The sequence below is a fragment of the Poecilia latipinna genome, unplaced genomic scaffold (assembly GCF_001443285.1).
Source record: "Poecilia latipinna isolate Pla-1442-1.1 unplaced genomic scaffold, P_latipinna-1.0 Scaffold1633, whole genome shotgun sequence".
In the NCBI taxonomy this organism is placed as follows: domain Eukaryota; kingdom Metazoa; phylum Chordata; class Actinopteri; order Cyprinodontiformes; family Poeciliidae; genus Poecilia; species Poecilia latipinna.
Window position 1 is genome coordinate 66612 of NW_015114249.1, and position 25066 is coordinate 91677.

Genomic DNA, 25066 nt, shown 5'->3' on the forward strand with positions numbered 1-25066 from the left:
GGGGAATAAAGGTTTTATGAAATGTTTTGGTAGCTGCTGGGTGGCGATGAAGAGGAGCAGAGGGATGGCAGCCGAGAGAGCAGGAAGACGACAGCTGCACATGAACGCTGGCAGGGCTTAAAGGATGAGCAGAGAACGACTGGTGAATCGGTTCAGATAGGAGAGAAGGTGGTGAACCACAGGTTGGCATCCCTGACTGAAGAGGAGCGAGAGACTGGAAGGACTCACATGACACAAGTAAGAATCACATGGGGAAAAGGAATGGTGGGGTAAACAGAGCCGTCCTGGGTTTTATGAGTTTGTTTTTAAAAGCCATCAGCCTCCTATGACTGAATCAGAAAGTTTACTGTCTCAAATGTAGGCTTTTTGTTTCTTTATTAGAAATCTGTAACTCCAACGTAACCAAACACAAACAACTGGTTGGAGCTCCGTCTTATGAGAATTCAGCTCATTTTGTGGCCAAATGTATCACTGGAAGAAAGAGCTGCAGAAAATAATGGCTAAAGTGTGAGAATCTGTTAACAAGATATTGATGAGTTGGTTTTTGTGGAAGACCGTCAAGATGAAAGTCTTAGTGGAAACTCAGTTATAAAAATGTAGTCTGGAGATTGCCAAACAGCCAGTGTAGCTGCACTGGTTTCAGTAAACCACGCCTCGTACTGACGTCGCGTTTCTTTACCGACCCACAGAGTCACAAAGAACAAACTCAAAACGTATTTAAGCACAAAAGTGCCATAAACACCATTGTTTTTCTTCCAGCACCAAGAACCAGAATACAAAGCTTAATAGTTACTTTGCCAGTTGAACCAGTTGCAGGTTTTATAGGGCGTCTCTGAACTGATCTCTGCGTTATTTTGCTTTCAGTCTGGTTTGGGTTCGCTGTTATTACGAACACATCATTTTAGCTCAAACCTACATAAAACACAAGAAACATCGTATAGACAACCAACATGCCTTAAATAAATAACCAGGTTTTCACCGCAGATAAACAGACTTCTAGGTAACTATGGCAACAGTAAACAAAACGGCCAAAGCGCCATTACAGAGCAGGACAAAAGCTAAAAGGTTTGAATCCAAGCATAGTCAGAATGGCCCAGTCAAAGTCTGGGCCATTCGTCTGTGTTGAAACTTGAAGTTCACAGTGGCTGCCAGAATTTTACCATGAAGATGTTTTTTTTTTGCAGTCTATAGCAAAAGATTCACAACTGTATTTACAGCAAAAGATGGTCGTACACTTCTTTGATTTTTGCCTTTTACAAAACATTTAAAAACCGTCCATGTTTTTCCTTCCACTTCACAATTACGCACCACTTTGTGTTGCTCTGTTATGTAAAATTCTTACAGAAGACTCAAGAGAAAATGTGAAAAAGCTGAAGTGGCGTTCCCTCCTCTTATGAATATATCTGATTTCTAAAAATGTGATTGTAGCAAACTCTCAACCTTTAGCATCTTCACAGTAAACAGAGTTTTGATTGTGTTGTGTTTGACTTTTCTGTGAATCCTCCGGTGAATTTCTGTCAATCTGGAAGAAATATCTGCTCAGGTAGTAAATCGGCACAATGTTATTTTAATAACTAACTGATTCCTGTGTTTGTAATAGAGCTGGTAAAACTTTCTGGTAAACTCTGATGCTATTATGAGGAGAGAAACTGTTTAACAAAAGCAATCATTCATTTATTGTTTGGTTTTCATAAGTTATGTTTGCACGTTTTCTCTGGGTGGCAGGAGTTTGTGTTCACATTCTTCCCTACTTTAAAGTAAAGACGCTCAAACAAACCCAGTTTTCCAGGTTATTAAAAGATAAAAGGTTATCATCACCTCTCGCAGAGCGGCTTTTCTCTTCATTGTTTCTGTTTCTGCGATGATGAAAGCTTGTTGCGCACCAGTGCCTTTGTGTTGGTTTTTCATGCATCTCTTAGTCATTAGTGAAGCAATATTAGCTGAAAATACCCAATTTCAGAAGATATTTGTGTGACAACAAACCCACTGTATTGCATTTTATGTTTATGACCACTTATCATGTTCCTTTTCTTACTGCAGGACCAAAGAAGCTGCAGAAGAGTAACACAGGAACACTGTGCTCCATCTTTCTCATTAATTTCCCATACAGAGTTAAGATGATCACAACCTAAGAAAACCAAAGTGGTGTTTTTAGGTTGTAACAAAATAACGCTGTGTGTGATTGCTTGTGGCGTGCAGTGGGGGGCCTGCAGCAGGAAGATATAATGAACCAAAGTGGCTGTCACAATGTTTCAGAATAATCGTTTGGTCAGACTGTTTGCTGCGTCTTCCCAGATAACCACTTCACCTTTACACTCACCGCGGCGCAGCGTTTCCCTGCAAGAAGATCGCTGCCGTCAGACGCTGTTAGAGAGATTTTGGGGCAACCTGTTAACATGAAACCGTGTTCCCATATGGGAGATTGCACAAACGACAGTTACATTGAAAAAGGAGGAAACTAAGCATCAATCGTTAGGGTAAAACAACAACCAGTTTGGTGTAAGAGCAAAATATATGTGTGAAAATGGTGTCTGTGTAACACAAACATTAAAACATTCATGCAAGTAAATAAAGGTAGTAAAGAAAAAAGAAGCTCCTACTTCACTGTCATTCAAAATCAAAATTATTCTAAGTACTAGGCTTGCGCTGCAAAAATTTTACGTGGATTTAGATTGAAAATCAGCCTCCAGTCGATCACTGAAGATGAATGGATGAATTCTAGAAATGTGCAATGCAATCACAGGCGTAGCAAGTAAAATCAGGTTTCCATCATTTTCTTCACCTGCTTATCTGTGTAGTGTTGTCAAGTCCCAGTAAAGCAGAAAGCTAATCTTAATTTCATTTTGGTATCTGGACATGAGAATTTGATTATAATAGTTGCTGCACTTAGTCTGCTCTTAAAGGGGCAGTATTATGTTTTTCCCAGGGACATACTGTCACTTTATAGCACAATCAGTTACCTTCAGTCATTATAAAGAACAAATATGACTTAAAATAATTCTTATTTTCTGATTTAATGCCTTGAAATTGAGATTCTGTCTCTTCAAAAACTCCTGGTCTTTCTGAAACTCAGGAAGTCGTCACAACAGGGCTCATCTATCAACGTTTTCACCAGCATTTCACTGAGACGAAGCGTGTGCAACGAGCTCAACTGATGCAAACACCAGCCGTTTGCTAACTGCTGCTGGCTAGTCTGAAGGAGTCCAGAGGGGGAGTCACAGAGCAGGCCTGCTCCGTGAGGCACAAGTTTGGAAACTGCAGCTCCTCCTCAGAGTTGGCCTCAAAGGCTCAGCTAGGTCCACCCAGCTGAGTGGTTGCCATGGAGATTAAACGATTTCTCAAAGATGGCACAACCTGCTACTCATTGTATTTGTTGCTTGTCACTTTTTTAAACAGACTTGTTACAGGGACCTAAACACTAAACCTGATGTCTCACTACAGCCTTGCATGCTGCCATTTTGGAAAACGAATGCTCTGCAGGTTCAGACATCAGGAAGTGAAGGGAATTTTGTGGAAAGTCTTTTTAAATATGTCTCCCTTTTGAGGAGTCCCCCTTCTGAATAGTGAATTTCACAGTATTCTGCTGCACCAGGACAAGGTGCCTTGCTTTTTCCACTATGTTTTATTTTTCTGAGAATAACATTCATTGGTCTGTGAGTGAACCCCAGCCATCTGTCAATAATGATCCGAATTAATCAAAATTTGTCAAAATGCCGGTTTCACTTTTAGTTTCAAGCATACAGCATGCTGAGGCAAGGAACTCCTTATTAATGCAGACAGGATGACACAGCAGAGACTAAGTGACGCTATCATTAAGCCAGCAATGCAATGTTTGTGTTGCAGTTGCATAGAATCTGTAGAAATGATGCAGAAGTGTGTTTTTCCTGTCATGTGAGAGCTGCAGTGGAATTTCCTTTCATGTGTAATAAAACTGTGGCGATCTGTTCTATTTTATGCATACAAACATTGAAAAAACATACAGATGCAAAGGAAAAATATTCAACGTCTAAACAGAAAACCTCCAACTGTGACTAACTGCTGGGCTGCTTGTGTGATGAAATCAGATTTAGATTTATGATTGGCTAAAATATGCTGAGCACACGTCAAATTCAGCCTCGTCTTCCAGTGTGCAGCTGGTAAAGCCCAACATTTATAGTGAGGCACTAAAATTACTATAATTACTACTACCACTAGTTTTTTAAATTGTATTTGTTTGTTATAGAACAGAATATCAAGTACATACGTTGGCAATGAGTTGGTAATTGTATATCCAGTTATTATTTATAACTGTCATTATTACTATTATTATTATGGGTCAGTGATTTTTTTATCCTGTTATGAGAGTCAGTTTATAATCATTTTGTTTTATGTAATGTCATTTATTTATAGGTTGTTTAGCATAGTAAATTGAGTAGGCTTATGAATAAGTGGTATATTGTATTAAATTAAAATGCTCCCTTCTTCCTGCTCCTTTTCAAACAGAAAAGTAGTGCTGAGCTACTTATTTTGTTCTTGGTTATGCATCGTCTTACTAGTTTCTTGTTTTCTTTGTTTTTAAAAACCTGTTTGAAATAAATAAATAAATACAAATCTCCCACTTGTTTGCCAAAGACAGGCTCTGAAGACTGTTCAGACAGTAATGATCTGTGCTGTGGTTGTTGTTTTTCAGGCTTCATTTATTCCTGTTGTTTGCTTATTGAGTGCTGATGTCTGTGTTAAATGCCAGCATCAGATCCGACAGAGAACCAGACCCATAAATTAGTTTTACATGAAGCTGCTGTTCGCTCGCTCGGTTAAAGAAACGGCAGCGTGTTGCTCCTCCTAAAATTAATTAGGTAATTTTCTCCCCAGCCTCAACCAGAGGGGAATGTTTCATGTACGTTACACAGAAGGATGCAGCTATGAATCTGCAGTTGTCACACCAGGTGATTATTTTGGTTTGGTAAGTTGGAAATGTCAGAGTCAGACGAGACAGAAGTCCATGCTAGACCAATAAATGAAGGGCAACTACCCACACACTACCGGACAGTGACTAATACGTCGATACCTGAATGTATGTCTGAGTGAGGAAACAGGAGCTGTGGAGGTTTTTGTGTGTGGGGAAAACTCATTTAACAGATTTGCACCTAATCAGAGTTCTTCATCATTTTGAGTTTCTATTCAGAAAAACTACATAGTTTGTAACTGCACTGGTCTTCATAGAGATACATTTAGTTTAGTAACCTTTTTGAAAAAGTTTACTTCTATGCCTATTTTTACTTTTTACTTTTACTTAAATAATTTTATTATGAAGTATCTATACTCTTACTTGAGTAAAATTTCTGGATTTTTTTTACCCACTCAGTGAAACCCGCCAACATGTTTTAAACAAAAATTCACCAGACACAGACACACACCTGCAGTTTGAAAGAAACTGATCTGGAAAAAAAAATATTTTGCCTGATTTTATTTTTTGTTATTGTCATTTTTGTCCTGAAAATTAAAAAAATTCCACTTAACTTTATAATTTTGTGTGTCTGATTATGCAATTTTTAAATATCGAATATTTGATAATTTGATCAGTTACTCAGTGATCAATAAATACGTTTTTAGTCATTTCTTGGATGGCTGCTTCTTACTTTTATTTGAGTAAAAATACGTTAAAGTATTGCTATTTTTACTTGAACCAGGGATCACCGTGAAAACAATTTAAAAAACACAACAGATTTTTAAACATAAATTTCCGTAAACAAACACCAAGTTACTTTTTCATTTCTCTCAGTATTATTGCATACAAAGCCTAATTTTATATTTATTAAAATTGTCGTCGTCGCGCGCTTTTCTGTTAGCTTACTGCATTTTCAGTCTCGCTTCCGGTTCGCTGTTACGTGTTTCAGATAAATCATTTAAACTCAAAAAACCCATAAAAAATCTAGAAACATGTTGCAAACACGTTACCTTAAAAATATAGTTAAAGAAATAACTATGTTTAGACCACGGTAAAACTGCGACCTGTTAACTTCCGGGTTGCCATGACAACATGAAACAACCACCAGGCTAGCGCCCGATGCGTCGTTAAAAGCAACTTTTTCCTGGCAACTGAACCTTTGTCAATGTAAAGACATGTTATAGCATCAGCCAACATGTTTTTTTTTAGTTCCAGTCAGCTATCTGATTCATTCTGACATGATGTAATGGCTCAGAGCCTGATAATTTACACTATCCCTTTATGAAGCTCGACAGTTAGCTATGTGTTGTTTCACAGCCTCTTTCAATTGCTCCTTTTAGCTGCAGCTTCAATTCATCTGTTAATTGTAATGCTCTTCTCTCCCAGTTCTTTAACTCTGATATGGATTGTATTTATGGGAACTGTCATGCAGAGAATGTTTTGGATTTAGCAATTTAAGACTCTTGCTCGGACCATTTACTTCATGGAGCTTTGTGAAAACAAGTTGAGGGGGTGGGTGGAGATGAACTCCATGTGCATCTGTGAACGAGTTTGCTGACGTAAGTGTCCTGCTTTATGTCTGCAGAGTGTGACAGTGAAAATGTGTAAATAACACAGAAGCTGCGGCATTGTGTCCCCGGTATGACCAGCACACACCCTCTCACTGTCACTTTGTGTTTAAACTGTGGAAGTTTCTTTGGTTTGACTTAGCTTTCTGAGTCAAATACGTTTGGTCTTAATCTGAGATTATGTGTTTTATCTATGTGTGAACTGACTTGTTAGGTGTTTGAGATATTTCTCAGACTTGCTTATATGTAATCAGGAATGTATTATTTATCTAGACTGGTAAGTTACAGTCTATGTATGTTTAAGCAGGATAATATGTGTATTTTATTACTTGGACTCAATTTTTCCAGAACAAGAGATTGCTAAGCTAAGTTCTACTCTAAAATTGTGAATCTTATTATGTTTACTTGCTCTCTTTCACTTTATTTAACTTTATAACATGAAAAGTACGATATTTGGTGATGGAATGATGTAACACCACCAGCAAAGGAAAATTCTGTGATGTCACAAGTGAGGCAGTCATTGTGATGTCATCAACTATATTTATTTGACAGAATTCTACATATGTTTCACTGCTTGCAATACCACTGACCAGTTCAGACATACGCAAAGCTCTTTGAAATCAACCGTTCAGGTAATTTACAAATTGACAGATTTAAAGGGGAAATTTCTCATCAAACTCCAAGATACCACGACAGAATGATGTGACCCCAGGCAAGAAGGGGAACCCAACAAATTCCCCAAGGCAGGTTCCCTCCTGTGCACCCCGATGTCTTACACGGGGAAATCCAAAGACTGGCTCTCTTCTGGAAATGGAGAGAGCCAGAAGGTTGAAGATGACCAGAGACTGGCCCACATGGAAGCAGAGCTGGAAGAGACGAAATTCCAGTTGAGACGGCAGAAAGAGATGTTCATCAACCAGGGCAAAGAGGGAACTCGAGAGAGTCAAGAAGTTCAGCGATCTGGCAATTTTTAATGCTGCCATCCTCACTTCCAAGGTTCACGACAACGTGAAATACCAGAAGAAGAAGCTTCTTGTGAGGGATTTATCTCCTCCCTAACAGGTGCGGTTTTTGTGTACTTTATATATTCTAATTTATTTGGTAAATGTATTTTGTGTTTGGGGGAAGTAACTTGATTTATCTACTTGTTTTAATCATCTTCTCTTTGAGGTCATGTGCTGCCATGGAAGCGCGCCCATGAGCAGTGCTGACAAGGACCTGGTGTTTCCAATCAGCCTCATTGTGACAATCCACTGTTTGAGAGGAAGGAGAGATGTATTTTTGATTTCGTTTGGATCAATATTGTTTTTGTTTTTAGCTTTGTTTAAGCTAATTGTAGCTGTAAACATTTTTTTTAGGAATATAGTTTAGTACAAATGTTCTTTCTTTCTGGAAATGTAAATGGCTCCACCCCTTTAATTAGTTCTGGTGGGAGCCAATCCCTTAAAAGCCAGGTGGTTCAGATGAGAGGGAGATTCTCCCTCCTGTTGATTGACTGCCTGACATGCTGTGAAATGGACTGAAGTGTGTGAAGCTGGAGATAAAGAAAAAAGTTGAGCGCTCTAAAACTGCTGGCCCCAGTCTGGTCTTTGGTTGTTGATCCCTTCCTGACCCAATTCAATAAAACATCCAAATGTTAAGATGAATTTGAAATGAAGAAAAAGAAGTGGGCAGCGCAGAGATGCAGTGGTTAGCTCTGCAGCTGACAGAGGATGTGTCGGATCTCTGCTGTGTGGAGTTTGTACGTTCTCCCCGAGCTTGCCTGGGTTTTCTCCGGGTACTCTGGTTTCCCCCCACATCTCCTAAAACATGCAGTTCAGGTCAATTGGTCAATGGAAATTGCTCCCAAAAGGGTTCAAGAAACTGCAGGAATTGCTTGAAAAATTTTTTTTAAATAGCCCTTTTTCCCTTCGCTTTTTTAGTGGTAGATGGCGCAACAACAAATGGCTCAATACTCATAGCAACATATTAATTTATGAATTAAAATTCTTAACGATTTCTGTTTTTCTCATTGTTCCTGTATTTTAATGGTTTGTCCTTTATTTTACCTTTTCTTCTTGCACTTTTTTCATCCTGAAATGTACCTTGTTATGCTGTTTAAAAAAAGATTAACAAAAGGACCATGCAGTGTCTTTTTTTAAATATATTTTTTAGGGTGCGTGTTAGTTCTGAGGGTAGATCACTCGTCCTGTGATCAGATGGTTGTAAGATTGATTTCAGTTTCCTCCTACCACATGTTGAGGTGACTAAGGGCAGGACACTCCACCCCACGTTGCCCTCCATCTGCATGTCGGTGGAAATGTGTGTGGGTGAATGTGACTGTAGTGTGAAGTGCTTTGAGTGATCAAAAGGATTAGCAAGGCACCACATAAGTTCAGTCCATTTATCTTTTTTCTTTGATAAATCCTGTTTTTTTTTATACCAAAGTATAACAAACTTAACAAAAAAATGTGCAACTTAATGTGAAAAACTGAGTAGAAAAGTCAAAAAAGTACAATCCATGAAAGTACTACAAATCAATCAGAAATCATTACTACTACAGGAAGAAAATCGACTCTTAAATGAATTCCTTGCTATAAATATAAAGCTTATGTGTTGTGCTTATGTGTTGTCTACTCGTATAAAAGAGAAGAAAAAGGGGCTAAGGAACACCTGAGTCAGTTATTTTTTGACATGATGTTAATCAGCTTTACAATAAGACTGCAAATTATGTTTTGTTCAACATCTGCAGAGGCTGCAGACTTCAACACAGTTGGGTTCAATTCCAAGTCCTGGGCAACCTGCTGCATGTCATTCCCTTCTCTCTCCTCCCAATTTCCTGTTAAACCAGTGTTTCTCAATTCCGGTCCTCAGGCTCCCCTGCCCTGCATGTTTTAGGTGTTTCCCTTCTGCCACACACCTGGATTGAATATTTTGGTGATTAACAGGTTTCTGCAAAACTTGATGGTCATGCAATCATTTGAATCAGCTGTTCTGGAATAGAGGCACATCTAAAACATGCAGAGCAGGCGGACAGTGAGGACCAGGGTTGAGAAGCACTGTTTTAAACTGACCAAAAAAGGTCAGAATAGGTTTAGCACCACATTGTGCTCCTTTCTTCATGTTCAAAAACAGTCAAAAATAATACAGCTCTTTCTTCCTCTATCTCTCATTCTCTCTGTTTCTTCAATAATTAGTAAGTTACTTCATACACACACACAAATGTGCCATTTTAATATTATGTTTCGCACCTCACCGCATATCAGTGACGTGCGGTGAGGTGCAAAGCTGGTGAGGCATTTGCATGATTACTTATGATTAAGTAATCATAATCAGATATGCAAATATTGACCACCTGCATGTTATTGTTTACATAAGGAAAGTTCGCGCATGCGGACAACCCTGGAGGGCAAAAAGTCTGTTCTTCTACATGCCATCCATAGCCGCGCTGCTGCGGTAGAACAGCTCCGTTAACTCAATGAAACTTGAACATGTGGATATTATTAATTTCGTGCCGTGCTCCACAGCAAAGGGGAAAACCTTTCAAGTACAAGTCAAAACCACTTCTTTCTCGCTCTCTGCATTGCCCAGGCTACACGCAGACTCGTTGCCATAGCCCCTAAATAAACACTCGGATATTTCCCACACAAAGAGCAGAACATGCAGTCTGTTGCAGTAGTATAGTTTTAGGCTTAATGTTTATTTTGTGATTATTAATAAGCGATTGCTGTGGCAAGATGAGAAAACTATAAATATATTGCTGCACTTGACTTTAGTGTATGGCTAGCTCCATGGTTAGCTCGCTGTCTCTTACTCTGCAGTTGTGGAGTCACAATATCTGGGATCATGAGCGCCCCCTGCCATGAGGCAGGAGAACTGCCTGCCTCACCTCAAATTGTTCTCTGCCGTTTATGATCGCTCCTCAGCACACAGTTGGTGACAATAAACACTGTACATTATATAGATAAGCTAAATTATGGAAAATCAGTTCATACATTACATGTTTTTTAACCATTTTATTGGCGACGTACAGACAGGAGGAGCATGTTCTCATAGATACCTGAGTCATGACATAGTTTGAAAAAGTAACTTTATTCAGATTACTGATTACTCCTTGAAAAAGTAACTTAGATTACTGATTACTTGATTTGGAAAGTAACTAAGTTACATTAAAAGTAACTTTTTTAGTTACTTTCAGCAGCTAAGTGTGACAATCTAATTAAATAAAGACATAATAAGCACAATAAGGCAAACACACAAACACTACTTCTACACCCTTCTTCCACAAGAGAATAGGGAAATATTTCTGCATAAGAAATTAACCTGTAAGCTGATTAAAGGTTTAACTTTATTTAAAGTTTATTTTATCCCTCACAGCTTAAAGAAATGGCTTGCGGCCTATTTTAGAGTTATAATAAATTATGTTGATTTAAAAGGGAAGAGTATGGCAGGAGAGAAAAAAGCACATTTTGGAAACGCCTGCACATCCAACAAATTTAACTGAACAAAAAATATAACAAAGTGCAGGAAAGACGGTGTCTGGGCAGGCCATGCATTGGCTTCTGAGATATGCAGAAAGGTGTTTGCTTTAGATGTGGAATCAATCAATTCTTGAAGAAAGTGATGCTGAGCTCATTGGAGGTGTTGAAAAGATTTTGAGAAATGGAATTTTTTTTTTTACAGATTTCCTTTGTGTTGCATTTTGTCAAACCCAAAATCAAGAAACAAATGTTAGTATCAGCAAAATACAAAGAGATGTATTCAAATTATTCATTACTAAAGGAAAGAGAGGTTTCTAAACCCACCTGTATGTCACAGTTATTGTTTTATAACCCACATTATTTTAATACATTTCCCAAGTCAAACCCAAGTTTGACATAAAAGACCAAAATACAACCAGTGTAACAACAGGAAGTAAGTTAAACAATTTCTATGAGCAAGAAATCACATTTTGATTAAAGAATTAAAGAAAGATGAGATGAAAATAATTAAAATATATCAGATGGAAAAAAAAATCACACAGCCAAGACTCTTCTTTCATTTGCCCAAAACTAACTAACTAATGCATTCCATGATAAATGGCGTCTAAACTTGACACCGAAAGTAAAATTCATAGAAAAGTATTCCAGACAAGTTAATGTTTTAGGTGATAGATGGTGTGGCCCACACACAGCTGGAGAAGAGATCTACAGTCTAAATCCAGAGGAGAACCGTACACAAACTATAAAACTAAACGAGTGGTGAAAAGTCTGATTTAAAGCGCACCATGTCTGTTTTTGTAAAAATGGGATATAGTCATACAAGGCTGTCTGAGTGCCTGAGAAGCACAAACATTTCAGCTCCCTTCTTCTGTGTTTTACAGTGAAGAAAAGGAGGTGAAAGTGGAAGAAAAGACTGAGATGACTGACAGTGAAGCCAATTAATGTCAGCACAGAGCTGTGATTTTTGAAAAAACACCAAATAACGACCTCATTTTGTTCCGTCAAACCCATCAAACTTCAACATTTGTAGTTTTTACAAGTTGGAAAGCAGATTTTGAAACTGGATAATCTATGTTGGCTTGTTTAAGGATCAATGATTATCTTCAGCAACATGTTAGTTTTGGTTTCATGAATGTCTGAACACACCAAGAGTCAAAGCATATTCCACAAAAACAAGCATTGATAATGGATATAAGTATATTTGCCTTCATCTTTTTACAGGATCAGTCTGTATCATTACACTAAGTTTGTTGGAATGGAGTAAACAGCAGCAACGTCTCAGTCACTTACAAACATCTTTGTAAATGATTGAGCCAAAAAACTCAGAAATTGAGATAAATTTCAGAAATTTTCTAGAAAAAAAACCTCAAACTCCAAACTTTTTAAAGTTAATTTTAAAATCTTTTCTTAAGTCTTTTCCTAGCATTTTTTTTTTACTTTTGGGGTTAAAAAATATCCATGTTTGTTCTAGAAAATCTCAAAATGTGAGTTTTTTGGTGGCAATGTACTCTTTTCTTGTTTTTGCCATCTAGAATGGCCCTAACACACCATCATGACCCAGCGGACTTTTACAGAAAAGTCGAGGTTGCTGCACCAAATTAGCTTTTAATTTATCCTACTTTGTGTGATATAGCAAGTGTTTTTAAAGAAGGCATCCCAAATCCTATTTTTAAAACTGAAAATAAATTAGTTCAACTAAGTGGTGAATTTGAAAACTTTTGGACGATATGATAAAACCAACAAAAAAAGAAAAATCAGGCTACTTTGTTTTTTTTAGGCTTTTTAAAAATCTTCTTATTGGCCCATGAATTACTTTTACCTGACGATTTTGGACACCCTGCTCTACAACTTTGTTTCTTTACTTACTATCGTCTTTTTCTTTCCTCACTGTGTTGCGTGAGCCAGGTTGGTTCCGTCATGGTTTTACGGGGTGAACTGGGACTCCACCAGTAACAAATACCAGAGTGTATCCAGTGAGTTACAAATGGATAACAAGGTAACACAACCAGGCGTCTCGGGACGAGCTGGAAACCCGTTTTATGTCAAACCATCTTGGCACCGTTTAAACCAAACAGAATTAATAGTGGTCATGATCCGATATCACTTTCTGCACTCTGGCACACAAACTGTGCTGCAGAGAAAAATGACCTCTCCTTTTAGAAAGCTCACAGGATCTCGCCTCTTTCTGGCCATGGAGGAAAAATAACCATGTTCTGGTTGGCGGGGGCCGCGGTAAAATATTTATGGATTTCACTCAGCAGGAAGTCCAGAGAGCAGCAGGAGTGAGAGGAAGGAAGAGAGAGACAGATAAACACCAAACCACTCTGGACACTCCCCACTTATCACTCGCGCTGCTCTTACGTGGAAAGCAGATGAAGACGTCTTGTTTATCCAGAGCCATTTGTGAGATGAAGAGCAGACGACGCTTTGTGCTTGTAATGTGAGCGCTAATGTGGAAACTTGAACAGGCGTCATTACGCCTTAAGTTTTCATCTTTCTCCTTTTCAAGAAACAAAACAACATACAAGTGGTGGGTCTAACATGTGGACGTTTATTAGATCATTTCAAGACACATAGTAATTCTTAGTAATCTGTTCATACATAGGTTCATGCATAAGGTTTGCTTACTTTGACATGAAAAATGTAGAAACCAAGTACGAAGGCCGCCCCAGAAAATGCACAGTACGACAGCAACTATCATTTACTAAACGAAATGCAACCTTTGAAAATCCCTTTTGAGAAAATGCATCTTTAATCCCATCGCATTCAAAACAGAAGCCAAAACATAACACCATGCATTGGGTTTCACTGTAAATGGTCAAACTACGATAGTTCACTTAATTCAAATTGGCACAGGGACTGAGCATTACTGACGAATGACCTTTGACCCAGATTGAAGTTGTCACAGTACTGAGAGACTACAGTGCCATATTCTTGTACATTTTAAATTTACAGTGAATTTTATTGTTTTATTTAACATACATGTGTAATTGGTTGCACTGGATTATATTTAGGAGTAAAATGGGATAAACATCTTCAAATTGTTTGCATTAGCATTATAAAACCTTATAATAAGCATAATAAAGTCTTATAATAAAACACACTGAAACTGAAGTTTTAGCTCAAACATCAAACAATTTTCAGAGGTTTTGAATATTTTTTAAGGCACTTTGTACACAGATGTGAGACACAAGCAGAAACGCAGAAACTACAAAACTGACAGATCTTTAAAGAGAAACACTGCAGCTTTAAGTGGTTTACATTTGCAGCATTTTCTTCTTTGACATGTTCATACTGATACTTTTATCGTTTCTTTATGAAATCCAAACTGTCTCTATTAGTGCTGTCCACGGAGTTTACTGGAAAACAGAAATGTCTTCACAAAATACACATTTTCAAACAGAAATGAATGGAGTGTTACTTTATCTGGAATATAAATGTAGCTTTATTGTTTTAGTAGAAAAAAGGCAATACACATTTAAAACAAATTTAAAAGTTCACAGGTGTAGAAAAATAGCCCCTTATATGTTATTTGCACCATGAGAAAAAAAAAAAGAAAAGATTTGACCCGGGTTTACTTCACAAGGATTGGGTTAATAAAACAACCCAATACAGATATTCACATGAATATTAAAGTAGTGCAAAATCAGACAAAAAGCTTAAAAGATTTATTTTTAATTAAATTAAATCCCTTTGGATCCCTTCGTCTTTAAATTACCACCAAACCAAAGCCTTTGTAACAAGCGCACCTTAAAAATATGAATCTTAAACATCGCAAAAAGAACTTCAAATGAAACGCGATCGATTTCAAGGTGAAGATGATCACATTCGCTTATTTCAGAAAACTGAAATGCTACAAGCACAAATAATTGCAAGTGTGGAATAATTTATTGGCACCTCAGGTAAAAATGTGAAAAACTATAGTATAACCTGTCAAACAAACATTTTGGAAAAATAAAACCTTTAATTTGAACACATTTATTATAGGATGCATCTATTAAGGTAATTCACTTCTGACACAATCCCTATAAAATAGATTTATTTTTCTGATTCATGCTTTAATTGTTGACTTGAGATCATCTGAACTCCCAGTCAGAAAACCAACACTTCCTGTTTCCCTGGGGAATAAATACAGTGCGACACAGAAGTCGATTTCATCAATCCACTTCTCCCCACGCATAACAATCAAAGAAGTGAAAAGAAACAAAATAAAACAACTAACTCCCTCCGAAACTCATGGTTAGAACATTTTGGGGTCATCAAGTTTTTATAACAATTTTACAGAGCGCGTAATTTGGAGTTTGACTGATTCCAAAAGATGCCTTTTGTCTGTTACCATGAAAAAAACAAGTATGTTGAGTTTGCTAAACTGAAATCATTTGCTTTTAGTCAGATGACAGTAAGATGATGCTTCTTTGGCAGCTTTGAAATAAAAATCTGAAAACACGTCGTCACAGGATCTTTGAGCAGAAAAATGATGCAAAATAAACTTTTCTTTAGCTCCATCTCAGTTCCCTCAGACCTACATCGACAGAATGGAGAACTTAAGAAAACTCAGGACTCTGGAGAGATTTTATAAAGACTAAAACATTAAGCTTTGTTTTATAGCCAAGAAGGAGGCTCAAAATATTAACAGGAGTACCGACTGTAAAACTGCTATTTTTCTCAAAATAATTATATCCTAATTTAATTTATTTATGATTGAACACATGCATTTAAATTAATGGTTGTATTTTTCTAATTTACAGGAGTAATATTACTCAAGTGCAACACAGGATGAATTTATTTTAAGGCTTTATGAACATTTTTGTCGATAAATGTGAGCATATGCTGGAAGGAAACCTCATCTAAACCGCCAAGAAAAATAATTTATTATGCTAATGTTGCTTTCATGGAAACATTTGGTTGGCCTGCATCTTAAGCTCAGTCAACTTTATAATTTTTTTGCATTGCATAACAGAGAGATTGTTAGACCTGCTGCACATGAGGTTGAAGAATCTCGTTTTGCATTTGGAGCTAAAATCCATCTGCTACTGTTGTCATATGAAAACCCTGAGGTTACTCTTTGACATAGCAGTAACCATGCATTTATGTTTATAATGATTAAAACAGCTAAACCTGATGAACTCCAAACCAACATCAATACCGCATTTTACAAATGTTACAAACTAACCTTGAGCTAAATTGAAATTTAGGACATTAAAGTTCAGGGACAATGTCTTAAATTTCAACAGGCTTTACAAAACTGAGCAACAAACAATTACTAAAGGATTTAACCGTGAATGAGGAGAAAACACACAAACATTTGAAAGTGTCATCAACAAAACACCTGACAGATGTATGTAAAGTCTTTGGTTTCTATGTTTATACCCCTAGACAAAATGGAGATACAAACAACAGTTTAAGAAAGGGGAAGGAAAAAGAAAGAGGTGAATTGCATCCATTTGGTTTAGCAGACACGCAGTCTGTCAGCTGGAGTCTGTGTTTACTTATCTGGCATACACTTGTACCATTTGGAAATTCGGCCCCGCTTAACATTTGCGTTGTGAGTCAGCTGCTCCTTCATATCGTTGGACTGCTGGTCCCACTCACTCTTGATGTCCGAGACCCGATTCCTGTACAGCCAGGTAATGAGCACCCCAAAAAACTGAACATAGACAGAGAGAGGCAGTTGGAAGTGAGTGTAATTAATGCATCCAAGGCTGGAATTAATTCGTCACTTTCTGTAATTTAGTCTCGCAAAGAAATCAGAAGTCCTTTGTTTTCCATTACTAGTCTGAAAGTTTAAGCGTTTGTCCAAGTGCATCTCAATAGAATTAGGTCAATAAGAAGTTAGGCAGTGGGCTGGGCTTCCCTGGGGTTGCTAGGCAACGGGCTGGGCTTCTCTGGGGTTGCTAGGCAACGGGTAGTGCCTGTTGTGACGCTAAATTCCGGAGGTTTTTGGAACGGGTCATTTTTAGATACCAAAAAACATTAACGTGCTGCCAAAAATGAGCTGGGGGATATTTTTTAAGTGCTTGGTCTGTTTTTGAAATTAAAACATTGATATTAACACATCTGTTTGAAGACTGTTTAATTTTCCAGCCTATACCAAAACTTTTTTTTTTTTTTTTTTTTCTAAACCATGCCCTTGTCTTTGACATTTCAGGTTGCCAGGGTAGATTTGCTCTAAAAAAGATTTCTGGAGATGGTATCCTAATTGCATGGCTGACTTTATTAAATCCAGACTGCATCCAGCATCAAAGTGGGCTGGCAGCCTTTATGTAATAATAACCTGTGTTTGTATGACCTTAAGCCATTTGGATTATGTGTGTGTGTCTGGGTGAGCGTATATGTAGAAATAATTGTGTTGAATGGGTGTATGTGAACAATGCAGTTGTTAAAGCTGTGGAAGGAAAGAACAAAGAGGAGGCGGCCTCGACTCCAAAAGGCCGCAGCACCGCAGGTATAGAGACAAAAGGCAGTGCTTAAGGCCAGCCTGCACCCCCACACAGGTAGAGCATCAATAAAACTAAAGTGCAGCAAAGACGCAAAACATGAGATGAAGAGGCGGGGACTCAGTGCCCCCAAATTTCTGTACTGTATAGGGATCCAAAGAATATATTTCCAGAATTTCACTGAGTTTACATATCTTGTCTGTTGACCCTTTGCACATTCTTCAGAACCTGGACATCTAAACAACCTAAGCCTGTCAACAAACAGACACCTGTAGCCTAATATCGCTTCCATTTGATTTCACTTCAAAAATGGCCATAGGATGCTGTGCAGTCGGCTGCACAGAAACGGATGAAAACAAGACTTGTCGTTTTATCGTATAACTTTTAATGAAGAAAGATACAGCAATGATGGACAGCAGCAGTCAATCATAGTGACTGTCCTGCTCTTGGTGTGAACACTTTTTACAAGAAGATTAACATTCATATACTTTATAAGTAGTTATGATTAGAAAGATATCAAATATTGATTTATGGAGAAGGTACAGGTCTAACCATTGGTAACCATGGAAACAATGCCCTACCATCACGGAGCCATGTAACGTATGAGAAAAACTGGTTACCATCTCGTCTTTTGTACGCTTTTAAGCCTGCTCTGCTGTAAGGAGAAACATGTTTATGACATGGTGACATAAATCATGTGGTAAATTCAGACAAAGTTGATAATTTCATCAACACGTTAAAGGAGGCAGGAAGTACGGGTCGGTTTCTAAGCTAACTATTTCAATCTTCTGCAAGTCCCAACATCTATGAGCCTCAGTCAGGTGCGTTACGTTCAAAGACAAATTATCTCGACACAAACAAGTAGAAACCATGAATAAACTCCCAAAAACTCTGTTCAGTACTCCTGTCCCTCACTTCTGACATCTGTTTTGAATGATTAAGTGAGGTAGTTGCAAAGGGTCAATCGGTACTTCCACAGAGTGAAAGAAGCATATTGTGAAACATTTCAGCATGCTGCTGAACATCAGCATACAAAGAGCGAATAATGATAGACTAAATGGGGCGACTGTGGCTCTGTGGGTAGAGTAGTCGTCTTGCAATCAGAAGGTTGTAGGTTCGACTCCACCTTCCTCCCGCCACATGTCGATGTGCTCTTGGGCAAGGCACTCAACCCCAAATTGCCTACCAAGCTGTGTGTGAGCGTTTGTGAGTGCAAATGGGTGAATGTGACTCCACTGTAAAGCGCTTTGAGTAGTCAAAAATGATTGGATAAAGCACTATATAAGTTCAGTCCATTTATTTATAATACACTTTGCATCTGTGCTCATACTGTTTTTATTTCATTGCATAATAATTGTGTTGTGGTGCTCTGTCCAGTACCTGCAGTCTGCACTATTATATAGCTTAGCTCGGTGTCGTATCGTAAGTGTTTCATATCAGTCAATATCAATAATTATTGATAATTTGTTTTGCTTTAAATTTCTGAAATACTTTCAAACTTTCCTGTTTTACCTACAATTTCCTTTTGAGCTGTTGTTCTCATTTTCTCATTTCACTCCAAGCTGTTTTTTCTTTTTTAAATTACTTTTAAGTAGTTATGAGAAACAGTGGCAAAACCGTAAACTGCTGCTGTGCCGGTTACCGAAAGGTTGTTGCTAGGCAACCATAGAACAAGTGAGTTGCTAGGTAACCAAAGAGTGAGTGAGTTTCTTAGCTGGCCATGAGAGGTTGAAGCTTTTCCTCTGCTAACTACACCCCAGAATGCTTTGCATTTGTGGATCAGGGTTCAGTGAAATTATTGAACATTTTATCAGACATTATCTATTGATATTGATCACATATCTATTGTGATATATTGTTACCGAGCGATTTTGAATATTTAAAATGTCTTCAAGCTTTCTGAACTTTGAGAGGGTGTATTTACATTGTTACGCCATCGTCATATTATTTGAAAATTGTCTCAGAATGACAATATTATTGTTTATCATTATAATTTCTGGGGCAATTTACCATCCAGTAAAATCTGTAATTTTGACATGCCAGCACAGAAACTCTATTTTGCTCCAGGAAAGAACAAACCAGCAACAATTATTCATAATCAGGGTTAAAAATGAACTTCTTTAGGATTTAGTTGCTTTTGTAGGAATGTGTCAAATGCTCAATAAGTCATGTTGCACCTGCTGCAGATTTCCTCTGAACAATACACTTGATTGAATTGGGTCTTGTCACTTGGAATGGAAATGAAATGAGGAAAATGAAAATCTTCTGAGTGACGGAACAGATTAATCAGTTTTGCGCCACCTGAACATAAATAACGGTAATGAGAAGAACCCATTATGTGACATCAATGACTGCCAGGCGGCATTTGCTCCACATGGCAGAAACAGCTTGGTGACAACCAGCAAGCTTCTTACAGTCGCAGCCGATCAACATTCATGTATTCATAGCTGTCAAAGGGGCTCATATCTAAATGCATTGTGTAATTTTCAAGAAGATGTACAAGGGCAGAAATGTCAGGAACAAAAAAGGTCCCAGGCGTCTTGCATCCAAACCGCAGAAGACAGATATTTAATGCAGAGTGGGTTAGTAAGTGTCTGTCGCTCCAGAATGGTGTTCTGACAACATAATACAGTATGTATGGAAATGCACAGAAAATGTAAATGAAATGAAGCAGCATTTTGTTACAACTGCCCTTCTGTTTCTCTCACTGCTGATTAAGTGGAGCCGTCGCATGTTCAGGGGAAACGAGGGAATGTATTTTCTGACGTTTAGTCATCAGATTTGCATCTCAGGCTGGGAAATCCAGACAAATGTTTGATCCTAGATGTGTTTCTGAGTCACAGATGTGTTGAATTTAAGCTACTTTCTTGAAATGCCTCCTCCTCGTCTCGCTGTGATTCGTGAGGAGGCTGGGACAGGCGTGGGAGGGGGTTTGACGAGACATTTTTACACCACTTGGGTTGGGTAGTCAGAGAGCCTCGAACTGTCGGTGGGTGTAAAAGTAAACAAAATGATATGAATCAAAGTTCTATAAAGTTTATGTGGGATCTTAAAGTATTGCTTTACAAATAAAAAATGTGAAACATGTAGAATGCATGTAGTTTTTCATCATTCTCATTTTGATGGAAACTGGAAAGACCGAAATTATTGAATAATGAGACCAAAGCTGAATATTTCATGTCTAAATACAACATGCTGTCTGTAAAGAAAAATACAGTTAAACATGGTGGTGGCAGCATTATGGTGTGGGGAGACTTTTTATTTTAGCCGTTTCATTTTGTTTTCATGCATCATCATCATCAGATTTTATTTTAAAATAACTGGTTTAATGTTTTTTATCGCAATTACTGCAATATGAGATACTTCAGTGATGCAAAACATGTATCAGAAAAGCTTTAAAAATAATCAAAGTTTTTCTTTACTCATTCATCTTAAAAATTTAAATGTACGCAGTGATATAAATGTAAAGGTATTCATATTTAATGATGTTGATAATCGTCTTGCAGTTTATGAAAATCTGAAATTGTTTCAGACAGGCTGCAGTTATCCTGGTGTGTGTTTTTCCCCACCCCACTTTTTCCTTCCACTCAACTTTCCAGTATGATTCTTACAAAGAGCACCTTGAACAAACAACTTCTTTAAAAAATGATTTAATATGTTTATACACAAATCGGCTTTATGTGGGCTGTGAACATATTAAAATCAGCTGTGGGTGAAACGTGCGCTGTGCAGTGCATTTTTTACCTGAGGCAGGAGGATAACCAGCAACAGTATAGCCATCTTTTTATAGTTGTCCTCCATCCAATGCACGAACGCATGTGAGCAGCCTCTCACGTGGATAACTTTCATCGCATCTTGCCGCTACAACAGAGGAGAAAACAAGTCTATAGGCTCCTGTATTTATAAAGATAAATGTCAAAACAAACACAGTTTCCTGTCTTACAGAACGTAGAACTTCCTGCCTTAGATGTTGCCTTAATTTACTACTTATAGCTGTTATTCCAACTTATACTAAGCCTTGCAGGGATTTATGAGTTGCTGGAAGCACAGCAGAGGTTACGGGGTTATACCCAGCTACCACGGAGACAGGACTTTTAAAATATTTGCCTTTAATTGGCTCTTTAATGAGTCGGCTCTGTATGTCCAGCAAGAGAACAGAAAACAAGATAATGAATTGGAGGAACTCTAGTTTAAAGAATTTTACATTTATGTTGATATTTCTGTGATCGCTTACCGTTTCATTCAAGATGTGGTGCCCACACAGAGTGTTGACCACTTCATTAGGCTGGTGAGATGAGAAGACAGAAATAAATATATATGCATTTCCTTCATAGAATGTAAAGAAAAACTTTCTGCAGAAGTTTCTCTTCACACTTATAAAACATTAAGAGTTCAGTTGCTGATGACTTGAATAGTTTTCCTGCCTCTCCCAAACTCAGCTAACAGATTAGGAAGATAAATTATTCACAGGGTTTTCATAAAGCGTGCATTAAGTGTTGTAATTGTTTAAGCAGATAAAGGTTAAGTGCCATTGTAAAAGCTCCAACGAGTCACTTCTGGCTCTGAACTAATATGTAAAAACCGTAACATGGAAATGCTGCTGTAGCAGTATTTGCTTGCTTACCATTGGTTGTGGTTGTAATATTTCATGCTCACCTGGGTCATAATACAGCAGGTGTAAGGGACTCCACAGGCCAGCGGGCCACGTCCAGAACATTTGTGGTATACGTTGACTTCCCAGTCTTTAAAATCTTCACCGCCGCAACACTGAAACTGGCAGAGACGAGAAAAAATGTCAGAAATCAGAGGAGGAAAGGTGAGAGGAAAAACAACAGGCAGAGAGCAGGGTTTCCAAAAATGAAAAGGAAGAAAAAAGGCGATGAAAACAGTTTGGAAAACAGCATTAATTTCTGCTGAGCTGACGAAATGCCTGCAACATTTCAGGATGAAATAAGCAACAATTAAAGATTTACATAATAAATGAGTGAATGTGCTTCTCTGTGCATCTGCACAGGTGTTTGAATAGCCGGGTGATATACTATAGATATATACTATAATTGTAGCTCCATTTAGCAAGTCATTCACACTATTCTCACGTCCAGTGAGAGATTTAATTACAACAATTCTACATGGAGCAAATGGCAGTTCACTGCATAAACCTCCCATCATGTATTATATCCTGAATGAATATGAAAACAAAATGAACGAAGCTTTCAGTTTGTCTTCTCACCAAAAACACAAAATCCACATTCTCTGATCTTTGCTCCACATTCAGCTGACATGTGACAGGAACAAAATGAACGGTTCCTCCAGAACCAGTAAGTGGAAACCAGCTGTAATTTGGTTCACAGAAATAAACAACACCCCAGGATTCCCATTATTGCTGCTTCTTTTTAGGTGTTGCTTGTAAAACCCCTGGGAAAAACAAAACATTACTTCACAAGGAAAATAAATGAGTTCCAATAAGAAACTTAAGGGAGGTAATTGCCTTGACCAAAGAGTTGGCCATTTGTTCGTTGGACTGTTATCAGGTGTGATAGAAAGTATTGATTGTTTTTTTTAGCTTGAAAGTCAATATATCTCATGGTGAAACGCAGCGCTAAAAGAAATGCAAAGTATTCAGATCTGTTTAGTTTTTCCAAGGTTTGGCATTTAACAACTACAAACTCTAAAGTATTTTACTGAGATTCTATCTGATACATGAAAACAAAGTAGCACATGAATATTAAAGAACAAAAAGGAATATTTATTTTTCTCTAAGTGAAATGCTAAAATAAGAGTGGGATGCATATGTATTTCACCCCCTTTTACTTGATACCCCTAAAATAAAATCCAGTCCAAACTGGATCACATCCTTCATTTGATGGCGTATTATGACCACTCTAAGAAAAAAATTAAATAAAAGTCATAAAATTATGAGAACAAAGTATTGCAAGAATTAAGTCGTACGAGAATAGAGTCAAAATAATACGAGAATAAAATTGTAGCATTATGACTTTATTCTCGTATTATATTGGCTTTATTCTCATAATACTGTGACTTTATTCGCTGAATATTTTTTTTCTCAGTATGGCTATAACACTCAGTTGTACCTTCACAAGTCATCCAAAGAGTAAAAGTTAAATTAAAAATTAGCATTGTAAGCTTTGAAAATCACACAGAGCACAGTTCAGTTCATCATCTGAAAACGGAAAAAGCATGGCACAACTGAAAATCTACAGAGACATTTATGTGTTTATCACTTTTAGCTGCATTTATTTGCATGAAAAGAAGTCCATAAATAAAGCCTTCTTGAACATTTTTTATTATTCACCTTCAGAGTCTCACATTAACCAAGTACGCTTAAAAAGAAAAAATATCGGCACAAAAAATACTTAAAGCCAATCCGAGATGCAACCAGTAAAGCATTTTTCTCAAGGTAGCCTTTCCACAGTATTTATATCCTTAACATTCAGAGATAAGCTAACATTATTTGGATACTAAACCTGTGGAAAAGGAACAGTGTTCTCAGTATTTCGACAGTGTAAAATGCTGGCACTCCAGTCGTTTCATTGAGCTAACGCTGTCTCTCTTTATGAATCCCTTTCTGAACGTCAGCCTCAGAGTGTAAACACGGACAGAAATGCCGGAGCGCCACAGTATTAGCTCAGCTTGCCATTCAATTACAGAACCAAATATTTCACTGAAGAAGAGAACTGCAGACAGAAGGAGCGGAAGAGACGAGATGTAAAGAGATATGATGAATAAAAATGAGGAGACACTCTGCCAGTCGTAACTAGTGTACAGGTATGAAGCCTGCATGCTGGGACGTTTCTCCCACTTCTCACAAAGTTATTTACTTCTGATTGGCTTGAGACTAAAAAAACAACAACAAAAGAGTAGCATACAACAATCATGGTTTTCTCTTTTTTTTTAAAACTAAGAATTACAAATCAGATTTTAATGGCAGTAAGTAGGGTTGGGCAATAAATCAATAAAATATATTGTGATAGACACACAATATCTGATCAATACACATCTGATAGAATGTTCAATAATTTAACTGAACTTTGATCTAGAACTGCAAGACATTCTGGGGGATATAGCCAGAGAAAAGGCTTTAGCCGCTCAACCTCTCACAACCAGCTAAGCATGTTTGGTGGAATCAATTCACTCACTCACTGTCTAGTTACCTAGCAACTCACTCACTCACACTCTGGTTACCTAGCAACTCACTCACTCACTCTCTGGTTACCTAGCAACAACCTGTTGAGTAACATTTGCAGTAGCAGTTTAACATTTCGCCACAGTGCCTCATAACTGCTTAAAAATAAACTGTGGACAGAACAAGAAAGTTTGGCAGTATTTCAGATATTTAAAAACAAAAACAAAAAACCAAAACTGATCAATAACTAACAAAATGAAACACTTAAATTTTGATACATTTCTCAGCTATATGGTCCAGTCCTACTACAGATATATGTAGAAATGTTATGCGCATTAAAAGTGATTATAAGATTAAAAAGCATCTGGACTCACCTGATGTGACTAATTGTTCATGTCTCAATCAAATCTCACAGCAGTAGGGCTGTTGTAAACGAATATTTTAGTAATCGAGGTACTCGAATCATTCGAGGAATCGTTTCAGCCCTACACAGCAGTGCCCTTTAACAATGTCTGGCTCTACTGGAGCTA

The 25066-nt window shown here is 37.6% G+C and overlaps 1 protein-coding gene across 1 annotated transcript in view; it reads right to left on the reverse strand.

The window, feature by feature from the left end:
• Positions 1 to 13485: 13485 nt before the first annotated feature.
• tspan15 (tetraspanin 15) overlaps positions 13486 to 25066 on the reverse strand; it is a 52040-nt gene continuing 40459 nt past the window's right edge. The window contains exons 5-8 of the mRNA XM_015059527.1: positions 22049 to 22165; positions 21627 to 21677; positions 21137 to 21253; positions 13486 to 16602 (exon numbers count right to left, since the gene is read on the reverse strand). Of these exons, the coding sequence (XP_014915013.1) occupies positions 16441 to 16602; positions 21137 to 21253; positions 21627 to 21677; positions 22049 to 22165 (447 nt within the window). The 3' untranslated portion in view covers positions 13486 to 16440. The remainder of the gene's footprint in view (positions 16603 to 21136; positions 21254 to 21626; positions 21678 to 22048; positions 22166 to 25066) is intronic.